The sequence below is a fragment of the Schistocerca piceifrons genome, chromosome 6 (assembly GCF_021461385.2).
Source record: "Schistocerca piceifrons isolate TAMUIC-IGC-003096 chromosome 6, iqSchPice1.1, whole genome shotgun sequence".
Classification (NCBI taxonomy): domain Eukaryota; kingdom Metazoa; phylum Arthropoda; class Insecta; order Orthoptera; family Acrididae; genus Schistocerca; species Schistocerca piceifrons.
In genome coordinates this window covers 146,500,896-146,524,155 of record NC_060143.1, presented here as the reverse complement: position 1 = coordinate 146,524,155, position 23,260 = coordinate 146,500,896, and the positions used below count along the sequence as shown (strand labels likewise).

The 23,260-nt window shown below is 42.2% G+C and overlaps 1 protein-coding gene across 1 annotated transcript in view; it reads right to left on the bottom strand.

Annotated features, from left to right (window-relative positions):
• Nucleotides 1-23,260, bottom strand: part of LOC124803199 (neural-cadherin-like) — a 275,285-nt gene that overhangs the window by 221,007 nt on the left and 31,018 nt on the right. The window contains 1 exon segment of the mRNA XM_047264381.1: nt 21,430-21,600. Within this exon segment, the coding sequence (XP_047120337.1) occupies nt 21,430-21,600 (171 nt within the window).

Genomic DNA, 23,260 nt, shown 5'->3' with positions numbered 1-23,260 from the left:
GCCTACACTATAACGGTTTTGATCTGAAAATAGTAACTGTTTTTTAACTTTCTGATTTGTGCTATTTTTATGAGAAAATAAATATTCGCAAATTATTTGAATAAAATAATTACTTTAGCAAGGAGCAGGAGCCACTCACAGCTCAACCTAGTCCTACCATTCCCTCTAGCGACATGTACTCTTAACGGATACCGACAAACAATTAGTAAACGGCTGTTTTACCTTATAATATAATGTGATGGAATGCACACTCTTTAAGGAATAATAAAAGTAGCTACTTTCATTTATGAACGAGCAGCATATAGAATTTCGCGCATTAAGTGAAACGTGGTTAGCTCCACTGACTACATCTCCACATCCTGTGTCAACAGCGTGCGTGGTGCAGAGAGGGTGGGTGTAGACGAGTGGCGCTTTTAATTAAACGTGGGATCCCATATAAAATTTTTAATTTAGAATTTCCACACGCAGATGTCTCCATTTTCTCAGATACTGGAAACATTGACATAACTTCCTTATAGGGACCGATGACCTTTGCAGTCTGGTCCCTTCAAACCCCCCCCCCCCCCCCCCCCACACACACCAACCAACCAACCAACTTCCGTATACAGGGCGCCAAAGAATTATTTAACTAAAGAAAAGCCATGTACTCTCGTCAGTTCCTGTACTAAACCAAAATTAATAATGAGGGATATCAATGTGCATTATCCTGCGTGGGACCCAGATCGAGAGGATGGATTCGAAAGATTAATAGGAGAGATCACACACAAAAGTAAGCGATACTTAAGGACAGAACAACGACCACAGGCCTCTGTTCAAATCACCGGAGCAGAGCCGCCGACCTGTATTTTGCGCTTCCATCTATGGCTGCAACTTTTACACGGGAGATGGCGGGTGATTCTCTAGGCCGCGCAATTTACCTGTCATTCACAGACGTATACCAAACAGTCGTGACAAATCGATTACATATAGCAGCTACCGCTGGAAGTTGCGCAAGGCAGACTAGAGTCAATATAAAACGGTAACAGCATTCCTAATGAACAGATTCGAAGTTCGAGAAAACCCAGTAGCGGATTACATCGATTTCGAAAAAATACTGAGGAAGCAGCGAAGATATCCATTCCATAGAATACACTTTTTCTTCCAAGAGAAAAGAAATAGAGGGATCGGTGCTACGAAGAATATAAGAACATGGTGAAGTAAGGTAAGAACTCACTGAAATTACGTAAACGACAAGCGACAGTAGAAAATTACATTAATTTCAGGAGTGCAGGCAGAAGTGAAAAGACCCTTAAAGAAAAGAGGAAACAACGAAAGAATAACTAGAAAGAATTTTGCTGATATTTCGTCTGTGTGGGAAAAAAATTAATTTTTAGAAAGGCTTCTGACAAGAGTACTTCTACGAATATCGCTCCGTCTGCCGCCACAATGGCAGCCATAATGGCGGTGAAAAGTCTGAAGATGGTCCGAGGAATGGGCCGAAACCGGCTGCTAACAAATCAAAATCTGAAAACGCGATCGAGACTGTTTGTATCTGATTTTCAGCAAAAAATTAAATATATCGGAAGGTTTCAAATACAGACGTCCAGTCCCATGACGGAAGCAAGCGTCTTAAGCTGACTCTGTGGACTTCGCTGTTAATACTGCTGATGCAGTTGTACAACATTTCTTAGACGAATCCGTAACAGTAAGCGAAATAAACCGAGCACCGTCAGCTGGCACTAGTACGACATCTGCTCATGACTTTCCTTACAGCGTACTGCATAATCTGACTGGAAAAGAAAAAACTCGCCTGTGCAATATCTGAAGCCATTTTTGGTCTAGCCAGAAATTACGTTCTAGTAGAAATTACGTCCTTGAACTGAGGACAGAGTTCTTCCAGTTTTGAAGCCTAGCAAACTCCCAGATGATTTGTCATCGTATGGATCTATCACATTTCACTCAAATCCTTGGAGCCGTTAGAAAGAATAATGAAATATGGGATGTATTGGTGAAGCGGAAATATCGACCTGCACAGACTGGACAGAATGATTTCCGAAGAGAGGGCGAAACTTAAGATACACTAGCACAACTTAATACAGGTATCTAACTTTGTCTCACCAACAAGAAGTTCCTAATAGCGGTTTATACGGACATTGAAAATGCATAAGATGTAGTTGACCTTCGTTTATTAGCCAAGAAGACGGAGCGGCACAGTATCGGTCTTAACTTCACTGACAACCCCATCTCTTTACTTAAGGTTCAAATGGCTCTGAGCACTTTGGGACTTAACTTCTAAGGTCATCAGTCCCCTAGAACTTAGAACTACTTAAACCTAACTAACCTAAGGACATCACACACACCCATGCCCGAGGCAGGATTCGGACCTGCGACCGTAGCGATCGCGCGGTTCCAGACTGTAGCGCCTAGAACCGCTCGGCCACCCCGGCCGGCCTTTACTTAAGGGCAGAAACCTTTGTAATAAAGATAATAATAACAACCTGGGACCAAGGAGGACGAGAAAGGAAATCCCGCAAGGATCAATTCACTCACCAATATTGTGCACTGTTTGCAACAGCAACAACAACATCAACATACTACAATATGCTGATGACTTGTGTACATACACAGGAAGTGACAGCCTACAGAACAGTACAAAATGGACGCAGCGATGACAGCTTTCTGCCAGCGGCTAGAGGGAAACGGACAAATCACTTAACAGAACGAGTCTGCTGTGAGCATCTACGCTAGACACAGGACGCACGAGATCACTTCTATGGCGCGGGGAGCAAATTTTCTCCCTATGTAACCAGTGTTAAAACACTTTGGCTCATATATCGACTGGCGAGGTACCATTCGACTTTTGGAAAAACATTAACACAATTTCGGAGATAGCAAGGACAGGTAGGTGCGAAAACTATCACACAATCAGCCTAATAGCTCATGCATTCAAGCTGCTTTCAAGAATAGTATACAGAAGCACGGAAAAGAAAACTGAGCACCTGTTAGACGATCGCCTTGGTAGGAAAGGTAAAGGCACCACAGAGGTAGTTCTGACGTTGCGATTGATAATGGAAACAATGCTGAAGAAAAATTAAGACTGGCTCGTAGGATACACCGACATTGAAAAAGCTTTTGACAGTGTAAAATGGTGGAATATGGTCGAAATCGTGCTAAAACTAGGAATAAAGCTGTAGGGACAGGTGGGTGATAAAAATATGACGGGCGTTCAATAAGCGACGCAAGACGTTTTTTCCCGAAATCGTATTGGTTTTATTTAGTATTCCAGTACACCATATTATTCCCCACTCTTTTGCCAAATAAAAAAATATTTTTCAGCACAAACTCTGTTAACTGCGACGGCTTTACACCACCTGTATGCCCCCATGTTACCATTCTTTTGGTCGACGTCGGAGCCAACGTCTTGATGCATCAGTAACCCCTTCAGAATCTCAGAAGACTGCCGCCATGCTTTTCCGGCTGAGGTGCGGCTTTGAACTTTTTCTTCAGAGCGGAGGTGGCTTTGAGCCACTCTATGGATCGCCGTTTTGATTCCGGATGGAAGTGACGAAACCATGTCTCAGTGTCTGTGACGATGTTCGGGAAAGGGTTGTTACGATCCGCCTCGTAACGCTCAAGCAGTTCCGCACAGGCTGATAATGGAAACAAAGCTTCCTTGCTCTTTATGGTCTTCTGTTAGGCGAGGAACCCGTCGGGCACACATGTTTGAGTACCCCGCATGGTGGACGAATGTGTCAGCACTACCAACTGAGAGGTCCAGACGTGCAGCGGGGTCTGATTGTGATCCGTCAATCACCTCGAATGAGTGTGTCTGCACGTTCCACATTGCAGGAATCACAGCTGCGTGCGGCCGGCCGGCACGTGGGAAATCGGAGAGGTTTGCGTAACGTTGTTGAGATGATGAGAGACGCCTCGCCCAACGACTCACCCTGCTTTTGTTCACTGCTAGGTTTCCGTAAACATTCTGCAAGCGCCCTTGAATGTCTGTGATGCTTCGGTTTTCCATCAAAAGAAACTCAATGACAACTCTTTACTTGGAACACTCCTCTGTCAAAGACGCTGTTTTGAAGGCAAAGTATAGCGACGCCACATTTCGGAAATTAATGAAACTGTTGGGGCTGAAGCGGGAATATCGCATGATGTCCCACAAAAAATTCCACATTTTTTCAACCGAAATCGGCTGAGAAAAGAAATGTGTTATTGAACGCCCCTCGTACGTCTCAAAAGACCGCTCGCAGAATCGCGGTTAGGGGGGTTTTGGTGCTCGCTTCCTATTTGAGCTAGGTACTTGCGGTAAAAAGTTTTCGGGTTAGACCGAAACAGCGGCCATTTGTATGGCCATTCCATTCGAAAATCGCTCTTACTATAGTTATGGTAAAATATATTAAGCAAGGTTTGAATGAGAAACAGGAGCTGGCGCCAAGGCAAATTGTGCAAATCGATTAATTCCTGCCGGCCGCAGTGGTCGAGCGGTTCTAGACGCTTCAGTCTGGAACAGCGCGACCGCTACGGTCGCAGATTCGAATCCTGCCTCGGGCATGGATGTGTGTGATGTCCTTAGGTTAGTTAGGTTTAAGTAGTTCTAAGTTCTGGGGGACTGATGACCTCATATGGTAAGTCCCACAGTGCTCAGAGCCATTTGAACTATTACATTTATAAATTTGCTCGCCAATGAATTATATTAAGTGTAACGTATTGTGCTTGTTGTATTATTGCTCAAAAACAATTTCTATGTGAGTCATCGTAAATTACTTCAGATTTATTGTTCATTAAGTAATTATAATTTGCTGCTTGCTCTAGAAGGAAGCTATAAGTCATTTTGGATTGTTTTTAAGACGGCCACATGTTGATTGTATGTTAGCTGTTTTATGAATGTGGCCTTGAATAAACTGTTAACTTATTGTCCTACTAGTTGTGTTTAAGGTGTTACATTTAGGGGCATTGTCCTTAGTTGCTAATCCCGACTTCCTAAGTCACAAAGGTGTAAGGCAGGCCTGGAGCCTAGAGCAGCTCTTGTTTAACTTGCGTGTAGATACAACAAGGTTGTAATTTTCGCATATAGCATAACTAAGTAAGAAATGCTTGGAAGAACTCTTGAATTAAAGAGAAAGCACTCCGCGGTTAAGTGAAAATAATGCAGATAGGGGCAAGTTGAAGAGTATCAGAAACCAGTATGAAACGTATCTTGTCTAAAACCAAGAGACGAAGATAAGCGCATTCGGAAGAATATAAATAAAAATTACTTCCAGTCGTCGTTCTGGAAGAAAATCGACGGATGGGTTATTGCAGGGTCTATATTTATGATACGCAAGTGGCAGTCAAAACATTTTAATTGGGTCGAAATTAATGTTCAGTTAATGACTACATTTGTATGTGTATCGTTCGGATTTTACTTGCCAAAACTTGCGAAAAACATGTTTTGCGGGAGGATTTTGATGCGCCACACAAGAAACGAAAGGCAACAATAAGCTGGAAGACCAAGAACGAAGCGCTCGGATTAAAAAGGGAGTAGACAAGGATGTAGTCCTCGTCCCTACTGCTTAGTCTGTACATCGAAGAAGCGATAATGGAAATAAAAGAAATTCAAGAGTGGGATTAAAATTCAGGGTGAAAGGATATAAGTTACAAGATTCGCTGATGACATTGCTGTCCTCGATGAAAGTGAAGAAGAATTACAGGATCTGTCGAATTAGATGGACTGATAAAAGAAAGAATGAAGAGGTTCTCCGAAGAATCGGCAAAAAAAGGAACGTATAGAAAACACTGACAAGAGAAAGTGGAGGGCTAGTAGGACTTGTGTTATATCAGGGAATAATCTCCTCGGTACTAGAGGGAGGTGTAGAGGGTAAAAGCTGTAGAGGAAGAGAGAGACTTGAATACATCCAACAAATAGTTGAAGACGCAGGCTGAAAGTGCTACTCTGAGATGAAGAGTTTAGCGCAGTGTAGGAATTTGTGGCGAGCAACACCAAACGCGTCAAAAGACTGATGACTTTATAAAATGTTTATGGGTGTATTATATGTTCCCACATAACTAATGAGGAAGTATTGAATAGGATTGGGGAGAAGAGAAGTTTGTGGCACATCTTGACCAGAAGAAGGGATCGGTTGGTAGGACATGTTCTGAGGCATCAAGGGATCACCAATTTAGTGTTGGAGGGCAGCGTGGAGGGTAAAAATCGTAGAGGGAGACCAAGAGATGAATACACTAAGCAGATTCAGAAGGATGTAGGTTGCAGTAGGTACTGGGAGATGAAAAAGCTTGCACAGGATAGAGTAGGATGGAGAGATGCATCAAACCAGTCTCAGGACTGAAGACCACAACAACAACACATATATGTTCCCACCTCCCACCATTAGCACCCAGGAACATTGTGGAAAATGATTGTTTTGGCCGAGATGTTATGGTTTGGAGAGGCATAATGTTGCATGTGTGTATTGATCTCCTAATCTCTTAACACAGTACTCTCAGCGGTCAGCGTTGTTGTGACGCTGTACTACTTCTCAATATGCGTCTTTTGAGGGATGCATTCCGCCCTGACTTCATTTCTGTTGATCCATCCAGCAGTTGTCAATCGCGCTGGTGGAAGAATGAAACGCCTTACCACAAGAGCTCCTTACCAACGTCATGGCCAACACGTGAACACATTGCAAAGCGTGTGTTACCGTCTGTGGTGATCAAACACCCCATTAAGAACCATGTCCTGCCTTTTGTAATGTCCAGGGGATCACCATAAATCATGGCGATTTCAGTGCAATTATTGTCTTTCAATAAAACTATCATTTCTGTTCGCCTCATTGAGTATTTATTTCAGCTACCTTTGTAAGATACAGTAGCAGTTCTTTCTGTGTATGGATCAAGTTTTTTTCGAGCTATGTTACTTGGGAGTGATACATTTTAAAATTACTGTCATTCTAGCTTTTTGCACCCCAGTGTATTTAATTAAAGCACTCAACAACGCAGTGGAAAACGACATCGCTGACTCTGTAGCTAAGGAAGCAGTGATAATAGCTACAGAAGACTATAAATACACACGTTCCAGCGGAGGGTCTATGGTCGATTTACAGGAAGGGGATTCAGGATGAGTGGAATAAAGAATGGCAAGCTGCTCAGACACAACCATTCCTTTTCTTCCGTTACATCATTATATAATCCTGTTGAAATTATCCTAAATTCATCTAACAAGAAATCCTTGTCTTCTTTCGATCTCACTTAACAGACCCCTACCATATCTAGACCGACTGTCTGCATTTTCAATTTAAGATTTTCCAGATCCCCTGGCATATTCAGAGGTCCCACTTTCCTACCTTCCGACTTGTAGGATGCCATCCTTTCGTTGCTTTTTGAACCATTTGCCCATCTCCCCCTTCTCAGTCCCCTTCCGGAGATCCGTTGGAGGAATAAATCAGAATTTTTGGCCTATGGAGAATTGTGATAGCTTTGTTTTTCTTTTGCTATGGATACACGTCACGAGTCGTTAATTTTCCATTGCCTTCCACGTCCTCATGCCAGTGATCATTGTTATCCTTCCCCTCCTAGAGGGCAGATCACCACCCCAAAGACAGAATGGTACCCTGCACCTCCATCTGTGCCTCTGCCCTCTTTGACAAAAGCAACGGCAGTGTGAGAATGGCTCCCTACATCGGAATTTTGCGGCCTTTATTTTAAATCCAAGCACTGACTGAGATCGAAATCGAAATCGAGCATGTTCTGGCTAAGATGCTACCTCTAGAACGCAGTGAATCCCTTGTCCAGAATTCAATGGAAATGTCAGGAGGCTTACGAAACGCGTGCTCAGAATAGATGACGCTTTTGAACGGGATCTGTGTATCTGTCTATGTTATGACATTCAAATTCTACACAGTGCTTACATGGAAATCTTAGCCATACCGAAGTCACGTGACCTGTGAGGCAATGTTTGTTGATGTCCAAATTCATGTACTTCGGATCAGAATGTTCATTCCATAGATATTCCTCCTCTATAGGTAGGCATCACTAACAAATTTGCTTGCTGTTATATGGGCTGCAGAAGTTCCTTATCCTCATATTCAATGAACGTAATGGTGTCGAACAAAGCAAAACTCACAGTGCCTGAATCTGTCACAATTCTTGACTGAGACTGTACTTATTTTCTATGAAGGATGTGAATATGTGTTGCCTAAGATCTGAGATTATAAGAGAGGTTTGTAACGTCATGATGTGAGGTAGCCTGGAACAATTACGTCTGGAGCCCAGACAATAGCAAGAAACGGATTGCTGGCAGGGCTATTTGATAAAGGCCAAAGTTGAAAAAATTCGTTCATTGTTTAAAATATTTTCAGATATTGCTTAATGCTCAGCAGTGATGGTTTTCTATGCTAAGAGATACTGATTAATATTGTATGACATTTCAACAAAAGTCAACGAATTTGGATTTGCAATCACGTTTTATGTTGAATTAATAGTACAGTGAATATGTAAAAGATAATACTTTAACTTTTATACTATGAGGGAGTGCTGGAAAGTAATGCCTTCGAATTTTTTATGTGGAAACTCTTAAAGCGTTAATAACAAACGTTATTAACATTCTACATCCTTATTCTTCATATGTACTTATTTATTTCTCAACATAGTGACGAACACATTCCCTCCCAAGGAGCGACCATTTTCTTCACTACGTCACGATAGAATGTCTGACTGTTGACGGAGCCACAACCTCCCCTCTGCTTGCACCGCTTCATCACTATCAAAGTTAAGTATTTAAGTCTTGGGAACAGATGAAGGTCGTATGGGGCCAAGTCGGGACTGTATGGAGGGTGATCCATGACAGTGAACACAAGGCGACGGATTCTTGCAGATGTTGCAGCGCCCCTATATGGTCTACCATTGTCCTGCTGAAGGGCCCTGTGCTCCATGAGTGGACCAAATTTTCTGCTGTTAAAAACTTGATTACAGCACGCTGTTTCTCCAGCATCAACACAGTTACGTCATGCTTTGTCATGCTAAACACTACAATTCAGAGCATTCTAGCGGCAAACGGTTTCAACTTGCAGCAGCAAAGTGGGAAAGTTGACCGAGTAATATGCATGACATAATACCTTTACTGATGTTAAGAACACCATAAAAAAAGTTCCCACGCATTACTTTACAGCATGCTCTCGTACATGTAGAATTGCAAAACATGTGACTAAAATTAGTTCGAGTTCACCCTATGGATTTAGCTCCAGTTCCTGTCAGATAAGAGAAGACTGGGAATGCCAGAGTCATCTAGATCTTTATATGCTAGCAGGAGCGATTTGATTCTGACAGAATTTTATATTTGACAACATGTTCGCCGGAAACTGTCATTACGATTTGTATTCCACCACTATTGACATTTAGATCACAAGCTAAAAATTTTGGATAGCAGAATTAGATAAAGTTATAAAGAAAAAACAAAATACTTATCTTAAGCATCTCAATGAACCAAAAGAGGAGGATCAACAAATTTACAAACTAGAGAGAAATGAAGAAAATCGAGCAGTGAAACGAGCTCGTCAAGAACCCTAGGATAGTTTAAAAACGTAATAGAAGACGATATTCGCGGAAGGCAAATGATAGCTTATAAACAATAAAAATGCTAAATAAAACATAAAATGTTGTTCAAATAAATAAATCCAACAAGTAACATGGATAGAACATTACAAGAATCTGTGATATGAAAATTGTCCACTGAGAATATAGAGGATGAAACTGAAATAGTATGTGTAGACAATTTACGTATGGATGAATGAAGAGACGCCCTCAACTCCACGAAATATAGCAAAGCTACTGGTATGGAAGTGCTGAAATATGGAGGCACCCTACTGCAAAAGCGATTACTACATTTAATATATGCTGAAGAAAGGGAGATATTCCAAAAACATGGTCACAAGCAAAGGTGATATCACTGTTTAAAAAAGGAGATCGCAATAACTGTGAGACTTGTAGAAGAATCAGCTAACTTGACGCCAGACACAAAGTTTATGCAAGTATAGTGAACAAGAGGTTAAAGGTAAGAGTTGAGAGTTTATTAGGCGACGAACAAATGAGATTTCGGAGGGGCAGATCGGCAACATATGCAATATTTATAATCAGATGCAGTATTTATAATAAAACAAATAATCTAAAAAGAGTAAGACTACTATAATAGTGAAACCCATTTAGCTTTCATTGATTTTATTAAGGCATTTTATAATGTTGATAGAGAAAAACTATGGATATGGTGAGGAAAAAACCTAATAAACTGTTTAAAAGGTTTGTGCAAACATACGACTGTGATTTTAAATATAAAGAGCCTTCAAACACAGCCTGTAGCCAGAAACAAAGGAGTAAGACAAGGGTGAAGCATTTCACCCACACTTTTTAATATTTATTTAGATGACGTAGTGGAAGGAGACTTTGACAGGGGATTAAGATTAGCAGTAATATCTGCTTGAATTGTCTTTTTATGCAGATGACGTCGAACTGCTGGAGGATAATTAAGATGAGCTACAAAGTGGAATACATTCATTAGGTGAGGTTTTTTAGTGAGCTCCGTTTGACGATTTTAGAAAAGAAGACAAAATAAATGACTTTAAAAGGGAAGTATCATGTACGGACAAAAGTTGTGATCAACAATAGAACAGGTCGAACATTGTAATTATTTAAGTTGTGACGTCACATGCGAGTATGAAGAAGACATAGAGAAGAAATTAGCGAAGTTTGGGAATATGTGTGGAACACGAAACAAATGTCTAAAAAATAAAACGAGGAAAGAAGCAAGACTGAAATTTTATAAGACAATGGCAGTTGTCTTGGTTGCTTACGGAAGTAAATCGTGAGTTAAGAAATTCAGGAATCAGGGAAAAGGTGAATATATTTAACATCCTTACAAATGCAAGAAAATAGAAGAAACTCGAAAGAACATCTCGAAATAATGAGTGGAGAAAGATTACCTCGCCAGGTAAGAATATTTAAGCCGGTTTGAAGAAGAACTCAAGGTAGACTGAGGAAGCGAAGGGTACCGTTGAAAACAGTGGCCTAATACTTGAAGTGAAGATGTGATGATGATCACAGGTCATAATCAAATGTTTTTACAGAACATGTATGTTTACTACCTCAGTTTTTGTAGTTTTTGGTCTGTTCAAATTTGTGTGAGAACTTATGGGACTTAACTGCTAAGGTCATCAGTCCCTAAGTTTACACACTACTTAACCTAAATTATCCTAAGGACGAACATACACACCCATGCCCGAGATAGGGCTCGAACCTCCGCCAGGCCGGGACCGTTTGTGGTCTTTGCGATAAACAATAACAACTTGTAACCAGAGTTCTAATAGTGGTGGAAAATATATAAGACTGTCGAAAGTGAAATACGTAGTACCTAAAATGTTTTTATTACTTTTATGTAAAGAGCTCGGTGTAGTCTTTTTGCACCATTCTACTGTCACCAGATTAAATCAAAAGTTCAGGCACGATGTTACAGAGAAACATATTGTAATAAAAATTTTATAATCGGGCCTAAGAAATTCCTTAATGTCCAATATAATAAAGGAGAAAGCAATACATACATACACACTCACACACACACACACACACACACACATACATACATACAGACACAGGATATGCCTTAATGTCAACTGTAACAAAGGAGAAAGCAATACAGACACACACAAACACACACAGAGACACACACACACACACACACACACACACACACGCGCGCGCGCGCGCGCGCATGAAGGGAATGTGAACGCTGACGCAGCTGGAAACTCTGCTAATGGCCAACTTCCACAGTCTGCCTGCCGTCAGCAGAGAACCACTGCGGTGGATTACGGGGAAGTCCCGTTAATTTTAGATGCTTCTCGTAGCACTCAGCGGAGCGTATGTGGACGGCAGTTCTTTTCCAGTGCACGCGGAAAATTTATTACTAGGATCGTTACTCTTGTTCTTTATGCGAACAAACGCGCGACGAAAGTGCTGACCTGGTTCAGTGCTGCTAGTCTCTGTCACTTGTAAGGTTCAGGAACAAAATCGACAGATCTTGAATATGGATGACGTCCAGCAACCGTATTTAAGTTTTAATGTAGGACAGAAACAGTCAACCGGTAGCATAAATTTTATTGCACTGATCCGATTTCGATACCGACTAAGGGTTTCTTCGTCAGTATAAGCCATTGTTACCTGTAATTCTTTTTTATTTGTGTAAGCTCCGCACTATGTATTTCTGTATGAAACTTAACCCATATTTACCTCCCTTTCTATAAAAAAAAGCTGCGTATTACCAAAACTATGTACCCACAAACTGTTATCCAACTTAAACTCGCATGATAACCTTTGACTAAACAGAATCTAATTTGAACTGAACTCTAACTGGTCTGAATACAACATGTCTTTATATTAAACGGACAACTGAAGTAAAACAATTATCTGGCCCTAATAAAAATTTTCACTTGCCTTGCGTCTTAACAACATTGTTGCAGATTTCTCGAAACCACAACAGCAAGCCGGCCGAAGTGGCCGTGCGGTTCTAGGCGCTGCAGTCTGGAACCGCGAGCCCGCTACGGCCGCAGGTTCGAATACTGCCTCGGGCATGGATGTGTGTGATGTCCTTAGGTTAGCAGCAAGTAGGCGGCAGCTAAGCTAGATTTCTATTTTTTAAATAAAATTTCCAAACAATATTCATACTGTTGCATAACACGTGGTAATGCGTAATGATAAACCTTGTTTAAATAGTGGGATGGGGAGAGCAATTATTCTTATGAAATGCTATTTCTAGACAACGATTTTAGAATGAAGTATGTGTTCAAAAAGACAGAGTAAAATTTCGCGTGATCTTCACACATAACAATGGTCTGAGCAATACCATGCTTAACAAAGTGAAGAATGATTTGCAAAGAGTATACGAAGTTAATAGAGAATTTATGTAAAAATCAAACAGCTTAATCAGTTGATATCTTAATGCATGACTGAGGGGAGTGAGGTGGGCTTTCTCTCAGCTCTTTTAAGTTAACTGGCTGACACTAATCATTCCGACAAAGTAGCTACGCAGTCCTGCAGTCTTACCTGAAACTAATAAAATTATTCAAAATTCAGATTCTTTTCGCCTTCCAATATATACAACATATTCATCGTTACTGTTCTTTACAATAAATCTTTCTTCATCTAATACATACGATCACATGTCAATACAGCACTACTGAATACATCCATCACCTACCACTCTTCAACAAAGAACGGATCAGACTGCGCAGAGACAAAGACTGTATCACAACAAGACCAAAGATTGTTTAACGGTAACATAATTTGCTCTCTCTCTCTGAAGCGCATATCGATAACTTACAGAATTCATAACAACATTCTCATCTTACATTTTTTATTTTTTTATTTTTTTTATAGGTAATTCTAACTAATTTTGGTGAAGATACCCTTAGTCGGTATTGAAACCAGGTCAATGCAATACAATTGGTGCAACCAGTTTGCTGTTTTCATGAAACACTAAAATAAAATCTACAGAGGTTAAGGGTTATTTAGGTAGCACTCCAAGGAAAAAATGAAATGAAATGATCGTGGGGCATTGTTAGCCGGGAGGCCGCATCCGGGGAAATTCGGTCGCCGAGTGCAAGTCTTATCACAGGTGACGCCACACTGGGCGACTTGCGCGTCGCTGATGATGACAACACAAAACCCAATCCACGAGCGGAGGAAATCTCCAACCCGGCCGGGAATCGAACGCGGGCCCGCTGCATAGTAGGCAAACACGTTACCACTCAGCTCTTTTATTATCTCATCGTTCGTTATTGTTCGTTGCGTTCGTTTGTGGCAGACGTCCCGTGACACCCATTCAAATTCACTGTTGACCCGTTCACTCAGCTTTTTCTTTTTATCACAGAGGGTAGCTAATCCTCTGACCAAACACGCTGAGCTACCACACCGGCAGCTAAGCAGGCGGGGAATCCAAGGAAGTGTAATAGGACCGACACCGTTTACAATGTACACAGCCTGACAGAAATGGTGAAGCACACAGAAGAGGGGGACGGTACGAAACAAAACTTCACGGGTTAGCAGTATTATGTCCAAATAGTTGCATGGCGCTGTACGCCCTACTTGCACTGAGTCGGTTTGGAAGGGTGTCATAAAAACGCTGTAGCCTCTCCTGAGCAAGATAGCAAGATGGCCCATGTAACCGATCTTTAGAGAGTGGTTATACAGAAACGAGTGGTGGTTGGGGGGGGGGGGGGGGGGGGAGGGGATCCGCGCGACCGGTAGAAGACGCCCTAGACCTCGCAACTTCCCCGCGCGGCTGTACGTTTATAAAATTACATTGACATCCAAGCATGTTTAATAAATGATGCAGAGGGAAATCCAAAGGCTGTGATGTGTCAACCACTGGCGGACACAAATAAGCAGCTCCGGTGTAGGAACAAACCAAAGTTTATAGTATACAGTTTCCACAAAAATATTCTCTACAATGAGAAAATAGAAAGAATATAATACAATATTGCAGTGCCTGTGTTATTCTGAATTACAAGTTCCTTTGGACATGCACGCATGTCCACGGCGACTATAGTCGTTATGCAATAACTTAAGTATAATCGCAGTTGCGAATATGGACAACTATCAGCTGTAGAATGGAATGACGGCAATGAAAATTTGTGCTGGGCCATTTTGGCTGAACAGGTCCATCACAAAGGACAATGGTGATGCTATGTTCCAAGAGGTCCAAAAAAATTGTTCAAATGGCTCTGAGCACTATGGGACTTAACAGCTGTGGTCATCAGCCCCCTAGAACTTAGAACTACTTAAACCTAACTAACCTAAGGACATCACACACATCCATGCCCGAGGCAGGATTCGAACCTGCGACCGTAGCAGTCGCGCGGTTCCGGACTGCGCGCCTAGAACCGCGAGACCACCGCAGCCGGCTGTTCCAAGAGGACAGGGACTCTGTTCATAAAGCACGCATCGTCCAGGGGTGTTTTTACGAGTACGAGGATGGAGTGTATTATCTCCACTGGCCAACACAGTCATCAGATCTGAGTATTATTGAGCCTTTGTGGTCTGCTTTGGAGAGAAGGTTGCAGGTAACTATCCTCCTCCATATTTGCAACCAGAACTTGGCACTATTTTCCAGGAAGAATGACATAAGTTTCCATACAAGACCTTTATATTAAAAATGAAGAAATTCCTCCAGCTGTATTTAAGGTGTCGATTTTATTTTGGCAACTAGTTTCAACGTTGTAACAACGTCATCTTCAGGCCCATACACTTGTTGACGTCAACTGCGTGCGGCTGATACTAGAAGTCAGTGGTGAGATACGGACGTGCTCCGTGTGGGAGGTGGTTAAGTAATTCACTAACCACTGACTTCTAGTATCAGCCGCACGAAGTTGACGTCAACAAGTGTATGGGCCTGAAGATGACATTGTTACAACATTGAAACTAGTTGCCAAAATAAAATCGACACCTTAAACACAGCTGGAGGAATTTCTACAATTTTTAATATAAATTTATACCAGCTGACGTTCCACTGTCCTCTATTTCAGCTATGGATGTAACGAAGACCATACAGGACCTGTCTATATTAACATCTTCAACTTTTGTAGTCCTGTCTTCCTCAGTTTCATGTAATATTACGGTATATTGATAATTTCCACTTTATGGACCTTGTAACTACAACTGAATGAAACACAATTTTCGTGCCATACGCGTTTCGCCTTTATTAATAAACGCGTGTGGTACAAAAATTGTGTTTCATTCATTTGTAGTCAGACGGCCCATAAAGTAAAAATTATTAATATACCGTAATACAGGACCTGTATTTATCCATTCTGAGACGAATGGAAGCTGCCTTGAATGCCAACGGGTTTCCTATGCCATATTAGCATGGTAAAGTGTTTTTACCGTTTACATATTTTGGGCCATTCCCTGTATTCCCAATTGGATACCTTAGTACCGTGCTATCAGCCTGCTTGGTCCTTGCTGATAAGCCCTTGGCTGTAGAATGGCACAGACCTGCTGTATCTAGAGTGTCTCTCTTTCTTCGTATGGTGTCCTCTGTTTCCATCATATTGCAAATTTATTTATTTTAACATGGCCGAATGCGCTTCCAGTCACCACTGTTGTGGAGGCACGTCATGTGCACCATCTGCCAGGGAATCGTGTAAACCTTGTTCTATGATCGTATTTTAGCTGTTTTTGTTCTTTCTAAAGTGGAGATTGGGGACCAACCCAGAATGTGCCTAAACGGTCCTGGAAGACTGCCCAAACTACACTGAGACTACCTAGCTTAACAGACAAACGGTCGCTAATCACAGCACGAATTCGATCCGGATCTGGCGGAGCTTACCGACTGCCATTCTCCCTATTCGTGATTCGTGAACGGAGCAGCTAATGGGCGGGAAACATTGATGGTACCAGAAGTACATAGCTTACGAAGTACACAGGGTGACCTTTTCTAACCTGACACTACTAAATATCTCGAAAGCGGTGCATCGTACAAAAAAAAAAGTGTTCTAGGTGAAAAGTTAATATTTTGTACTACAGCTGGCCACCTCCTAACCACCCCTCCTGCGTGGGAGGGGTCAACTTTTTGTTTACAAATGGGAATCCCATTTTTATTGCATATTCATACTCTACGTCAAAACATACTTTCTGTTTACACAAAAGCATTGTTTCTTATTCACGGTGGCTGGCGCTGTAATCGACAAATACAAATATTTCAGTTTTTTCTGTTAAGAACCGATGCATTTGAATATAATTTCATTGACGGTGTAAATGTAAATATTTTTGTTCTAACAGTTGATGGTTATGTTGGAAATTTACTTTAGTGCTGGAAATTTGATTGTACAGCATAGTATGGTCAACTGTTTCAACGTTCGGTTAAGAGCTGCGTTTAGTGGGAACCAGCAACAACGTCGAGGATATAATAGTTTTCTAATCCAATCAGGAGGTTTGATTACGGTGAGTCCCTTTGCCTCTCACCACTGGGGTGCTTGATTTCGGTGAGTATCCATGGTAAGTGGGCCTGTCACTATCACCTCATGGACATTACAACGGTTGTGGTTTGCATTCCGCCTGTGGTTGCATAACGATTAGCGCGGGAGGTACGACGGTTGGATGGGAGCACACAGCGAAACCAATCAGCCTGATGTCGAGGTTCGACGGCGGCCTCCGAAATCAAGCATTCCGATAGTTCGCGAACTGACCTCAATCAAGACCCCAGGAAACAGAAAACTACATTACCATACAAATAGCCTATTTGCCAGAAATGTCAATGTTTAGCCATGATATTGGTACTGACAATCACATTTGCAACACTCAAGTAACATCTGAATATCACTATTGGCCTTTAGAATACAAAGGTTTACATTTACATCGTAAATGAAACGTAGAAGCAGATGCGTCGGTTCTTAATTGCAAAAACGGGCAAACTTGATATTTGTCGATTAGAGCGCCATCTACCACGACGGGAAACAATGGTTTGAGTAAACCGTACATATATGTTGCAATAAAATGACAGTTCCCATTTGAAAACACGAAGTTGAACCCCCACCCCCCACCGTGCAGGACGGATGTTTAGGAGGCGGCCAGTTGTAGCAGACAGATGTCCCTACTAATATTAATTAATATTAACTTTTCACCTAAAACATTTTTATCATACGATGCGTCGTTTGCGAGGTATTTAGTTGTCTCAAGTTAAAGAAAACACACTGTAAATGTCAATGATTCCCCATCCCGTCCCGCAAGCTAGACCTTCGATGTCGCATACATCTCTCGTGGACTGTACACATCCTACATCGAGCAAAGCATGGAATCCTGCGATTTCTTTGATCCACTCTCAAAGACGTCACCACAGAGCAGTTTCTATTGATGTAACGCTAACACTGCATGAATAGAGCGTCTATCCACAAAGTGAACTCTGGCCATTGTGTTTCTACGGTACTCGCAGTGGCACGGGACTCGGATTTAAAGGATCGGACGCGAGTGCTGAAGGTTCATTCCGCCTACTCACTCGGAAGATGGCCGAAAGGTATACGGCCGAAAAAGCAGTTGACGAAATGGAGTTTCAGCAGCTGCTCGCTCGAAATGTAATGGATTAGGTTTGGCGGCTAACATACTGTTTTTTTCCTCCCCAGTGCATGCAGAAAGTAATCGAGCAAGTAAGTCATTCTAACTATCTGGGCTTCAACATTTCTGTTGATTATAATAAAGATATAAAGAATAGGAAAGAAAATTTCAGGGTGGCAGTGGATCAATAAAACGAAAACTAAAGAAAAGACAACAAAAGAAACGCAACCTAAATTCTATAAAACACTACTTGTTCGATTGCTATTTTATGGATATGGGGCTTGGATAGCGAACAAGGAAAACATAAATTGAATAATGACATCAGAAATGAAATTCCTCAAATCTGTTGAAGGCTGTAGCCTAGCAGAGACATTAAGAAGCGAAGTTATTAGAAGTGAAGCTTAAAATATTTGCAATAACATATCGACACGTATCGCTTTCAGACACGTTTTTTTTCTGGAGGAAGACATATTTTTAACGGTCTAATGCTCTTACACAATTGTTTAATGTTTTTAAAAGCAAGCTTTATACAAATATATGTACCTGTTTTCGAAACATGCTTTGTACACGTGACAATTTTTGTAATTAATTTCGAAATATTCACTGCTGTAATAAACCTAATATTCAATGATTACTACTCAAAACAACCATAATAGCATTCAGTTATACTTTGGCCTATAGCCAACCAACCATTTCCGAGCACTGTAACGATCACAAACTGCTGCACACTGCTACACTCACTTGTTGATATTTTTAGACTGATGCACAACAGGTTGAAGAACTTACGCTTGATGAAAAGAATGAAATAAACGAAAAGCACCAGTTGGCTTTTGTTCCACAGTATTACTTTTATTGTGTTAACCGGTTTTCGGCTTACAAGGCCATCTTCGGACATTTACTGAGTATTGTCACCAAAGAAGTTACAATGCCTGCAAACAACATTGGAAGAGAAGTAACATGTCTAGACTGAAGCAGAAACATACAGTAAGTAACATCTTTGACAGTGTGGTGGTAATGCAATGAAAAATAAAAAAATGAACAGTACATAAATAAAAATGTAGTGAAGAATAAATATCTGAAGATGGCCTTGTAAGACGAAAACCGGTTAACACAATGAAAGTAATACTGTGGAACAAAAGCAAACTGGTGCTTATAATTTATTATGATGTTGTTCTACCAAGACCCGACGGAAGATTCTGTTAACATGAAAAGATTGAACATTTATAAACTTGTAAATAAGGCTTCTATTGATGAAAAATATTTATGTTGGACTTAAGACATAATAAAAAATAATGTACACAATGGTAATCTGGGGATCTGAAAGGGATGTAAGCGTAAACATAGAATGAACGTACGAACTCTCAGATATTGTCCAGGGATAGCTTCTGAGTATTTTGGTGTAAGAGACCAGCGGTCTCCGGCGGCTCGTTAGCGTTATGGCATTTCGTTTTGGTTTCTTGCCCCAGTCAGCTTTGTACCTGTATTGCACTGAAAATAGTGCACAATGGTGCAAATATCGATGATTTGAGCTGTTAAGTCATGTTTCCATTTGCTCACGGTACTTTCTGCTGACAACAGTAACGCCCTGTTCAACTCTTGCCCTCAGTGCTGATCTATTCTGTCTAGGGTTTCGTTTTCCAGGAGTGTTAGTTGTGCATTAACAGTGATAAACAGCAGCACTACTCACAGGTTTACTGTTTAAGAGTTGGCCGATTTTCACCTCGTATATGGGTTCACTGAATGCAATGGGAGAGCGGCACAAAGACGCTGCGCTGAATTGTTCCCCCACCGATGGCGGCCATATCATAGTACAGTGTTACATCTGAGGGTTGTTGTATTACCCTGTGTTATGTGTTGTACGTTGCACGTTTTGGTTAGTGCGTATTACAGGCTTCTTCACTATTGTGAAGGTATTTTCACAGAAGCAAGTGTGACTGCGGTAACAAATCGAATAAATCGTAGTTACATTATTACTCTATATCAAGCCGCCGGAGACCGTCGGTACCTTGTACCTAATTACTCAGACGTTGTCCTTGAACAATCTCTGAATGTCGGTGGATTTCTGGTTCACCCTGTATAAATAGACTATAACAAGATGGCTATCCTAAAAAAATATTGGCAGTGTATATCCAAAGGTGTAAGAGACGTAGAGTGGCGCAGGAAAAGCTCAAGCCGGAACAGGTTCCTCGAACCTAATATGTGAATGTAGATGATGGTGATGACGATGATAATAACGCAAACATAACCCACCGCGGGACTAAATGCTGGTGGCGTTACGTTACGTGACGCGCTAAGGAAAGTATGTAAGTGGAGAAGAGAAGAATTGCGAATCATTCCAGCGACTATACGGATAGCAAATGGCGAAATTCAATGATATAAACGACTCTGACAAAGGGCCGATTATTACGGCCAGGCACATTGGAGCGGGCATTTCGGAAATGGGGGAAGCTAGTAGGACGTTCATGTGACAATGTTGTCAGCATCTATGGAAACCGGTCGCAGGATGGTGAAACCACGAGTAGGTAGCAGGGTGTTGGACGTACACTCCTCATCACGGAGTGTAGAGGTTAGAAGCTTGCATGTCTGACGACAGTATACAGTTTTGGTGCAGAGCAAGTGTTCCAGGCCGCAATGTCACCGTATTGACCCAATAATTTCACCAGTTATGACTGCAGTAAGCATGAGATCATCGAGATTAGACCGTCGACAAACGGAGACACGTGGTTTGGTAGGAGGAATCACGTTTCTTGTTACACCATTTCGATAGCTGGCTCCGGATACACCGTCATCCAGGCGGACAGCTCCTGGAAACATGCACCGCACCATGAACGCGTGGGTATCCAGACTACCCTTGGGACCTGTGGTAGTAATCGAAGACATCAAAACAGCAGTGGACAACGGGAACATCATTGCAGATCACTTGCAACCCTTCATACTAATGTCCTCCCCGACGGCTATAGCATTATCCAGCACAACAAATGTCCCTGTAACTGGGCCAGAATTCTGCAGCATGATAGTGACTTCACATTGGTATCTTGGCCATCAATTTCACCTGATCTGTACCCGACGGAGCACATCTGGGTTTCTATCTGGCACCAGCTCCGCGTTCACAACCCATCAGGATGTGGAACTGCGGGACCTGTGCGTAGGTATCTAATGCCATGTACATACAGAAACCTACGAAGGACTTTGTCGCATCTATGCTACATACAGTGGCTCGTGTATTTCCTTCCAAATCAGAACCAAAACCTAATTAAACAAGTGGTCATAATGTCTCGGCTCATCAGTGTGTATGTACATCGTTCGTCCTTGGAGTGGTAGTACTTGCCCAATTTTGAGGGAATGTATCTACTGGCAGCGGGTGGTCTTAGCCATACTCACGGTGAGGATCCTCCTCGGTAAGTGGTGGTCGTCCTCCTCAGTGACGGTGGCGCGGTACACGGGCTGCTCGAACACGGGGGGCAGGTCGTTGGCGTCCTTGACTCTCACCAGCAGCGTCGCCTGCCCCACAGCGCGGCCTTCCTCAGACACCGCCACCAACAGTAGTTCGTACTGCAACACACAGTGTGCCAGTGTTCAGAGACACTCTGACCCAGAGGTGAATCAGAGGACGCATATTTTGAGATTATGGCGTGCGAGTACGTTGCTTCAAGCACTTATTTATGCACTGTTAGACGGTGAATACTACATGTACAATTATAAACAAAGAAATTATAAATGACCAGTTAAATACACACAAAAAAGAGAATTATGATTGTCCAGGTTTTCCAGTAATTGAGTTGATGTAGAACCAGTTTCGTACAAACATTGTCACCAGGTATAACAAGGAAACATCACCATTCCGACCTCATATACCCTAGGGAAAGAGATTCACAATCAAGGAATTAACCGGATCGGACGGAGATCGGTAGGTGTGACTCACGAGTACATGTATAGACAAACAGATGATCACAAATTTGGATGATTTATTCGAGGAAAACGGCTTCACAAACTGAGCAAATAACGCGATGGTCTACCTCTAGCCTTTGTGCAAGCGGTTACTCTGCTTGGCATTGATTGACAGAGATGTTGGATGTGCTCCTGAGGGATATCGTGCGAAATTCTGTCCAATTGGAGCGTTAGAGCGTCAAAATCACTGAGCTGGCTGCTTCAAACGTACTCAGTTGGGGACTTCGCTGACCAAGGTAGAATTTGAAAAGCACGAAGACAAACACCAGAAAATCTCTCCGTGTGTGGTGGACAGTATCTTGCTGGAATGTAGGCCTAGGATGGCTTGCCATGAAGGTGAGAAAAACGGAGCATGGAATATTGTCGACGTACTGCTGTGCTGTAAGGGTGCCATCGATGGCAACCAACGGCTTGCTGCTATGAAATGAAATGGCATGCTAGATAATAACTCCTGGTTGTCAGGCCGTGTGGTGACCGACAGTCAGGTTGGTATCCCATCGCTGTCCGGACGTCTCCAGACACATCTTCGGCCTGGTATTTGATTGCATGGAGTAGAATTGTCTTTAGTGATGAGTCCAGCTTTGAACTGAGCCCCGGTGACCACCGAAGATGGTTCAAATGGCTCTGACTTAACATCGGAGGTCATCAGAGCCCTAGAACTTAGAACTACTTAAACCTAACTAGCCTAAGGATATCACACACATCCATGCGCGAGGTAGTATTCGAACCTGCGACCGTACCAGTCGCGCGGTTCCGGACTGAGCGCCTGGAACCGCTCGGCCACAGCGGCCGACCCCCAGCGAAGACGTGTCTGGAGATGCCCTGAACAGCAGTGGGATACCAACCTGAGTGTCGTTGGCCATATGGCCCGATAAGCAAGACTGATGGTGTGGGGCGCCATTTCATTTCATAGCAGCACCCCTTTGGTCATCTACGGCATCCTTACAGACAGCAGTACGTCGGCGATATTCTACGCCCAGTTTTGTTGCCCTTCATGGCAAGCCATCGTGGGCTTACATTTCAGCAAGATGGTGTCCGCTTGCACACAGCAAGAGTTTCGACTGTTTGTCTTCGTGCTTGCCAAAGTCAGCTTTGACCGGCAAGGTCGCCGCATCTCTCCCCAAATGCTCAATTCGTGAAGCTTTTTCTCCTAGTACATCAACAAATTTTTCTGAAACTATAATCACTTGTTTCTCTGTACCTGTAAATAACATCTACCGATTTCCGTCCCATTCGGATAATTCCTTGGTGGCGCGTCGTTTTT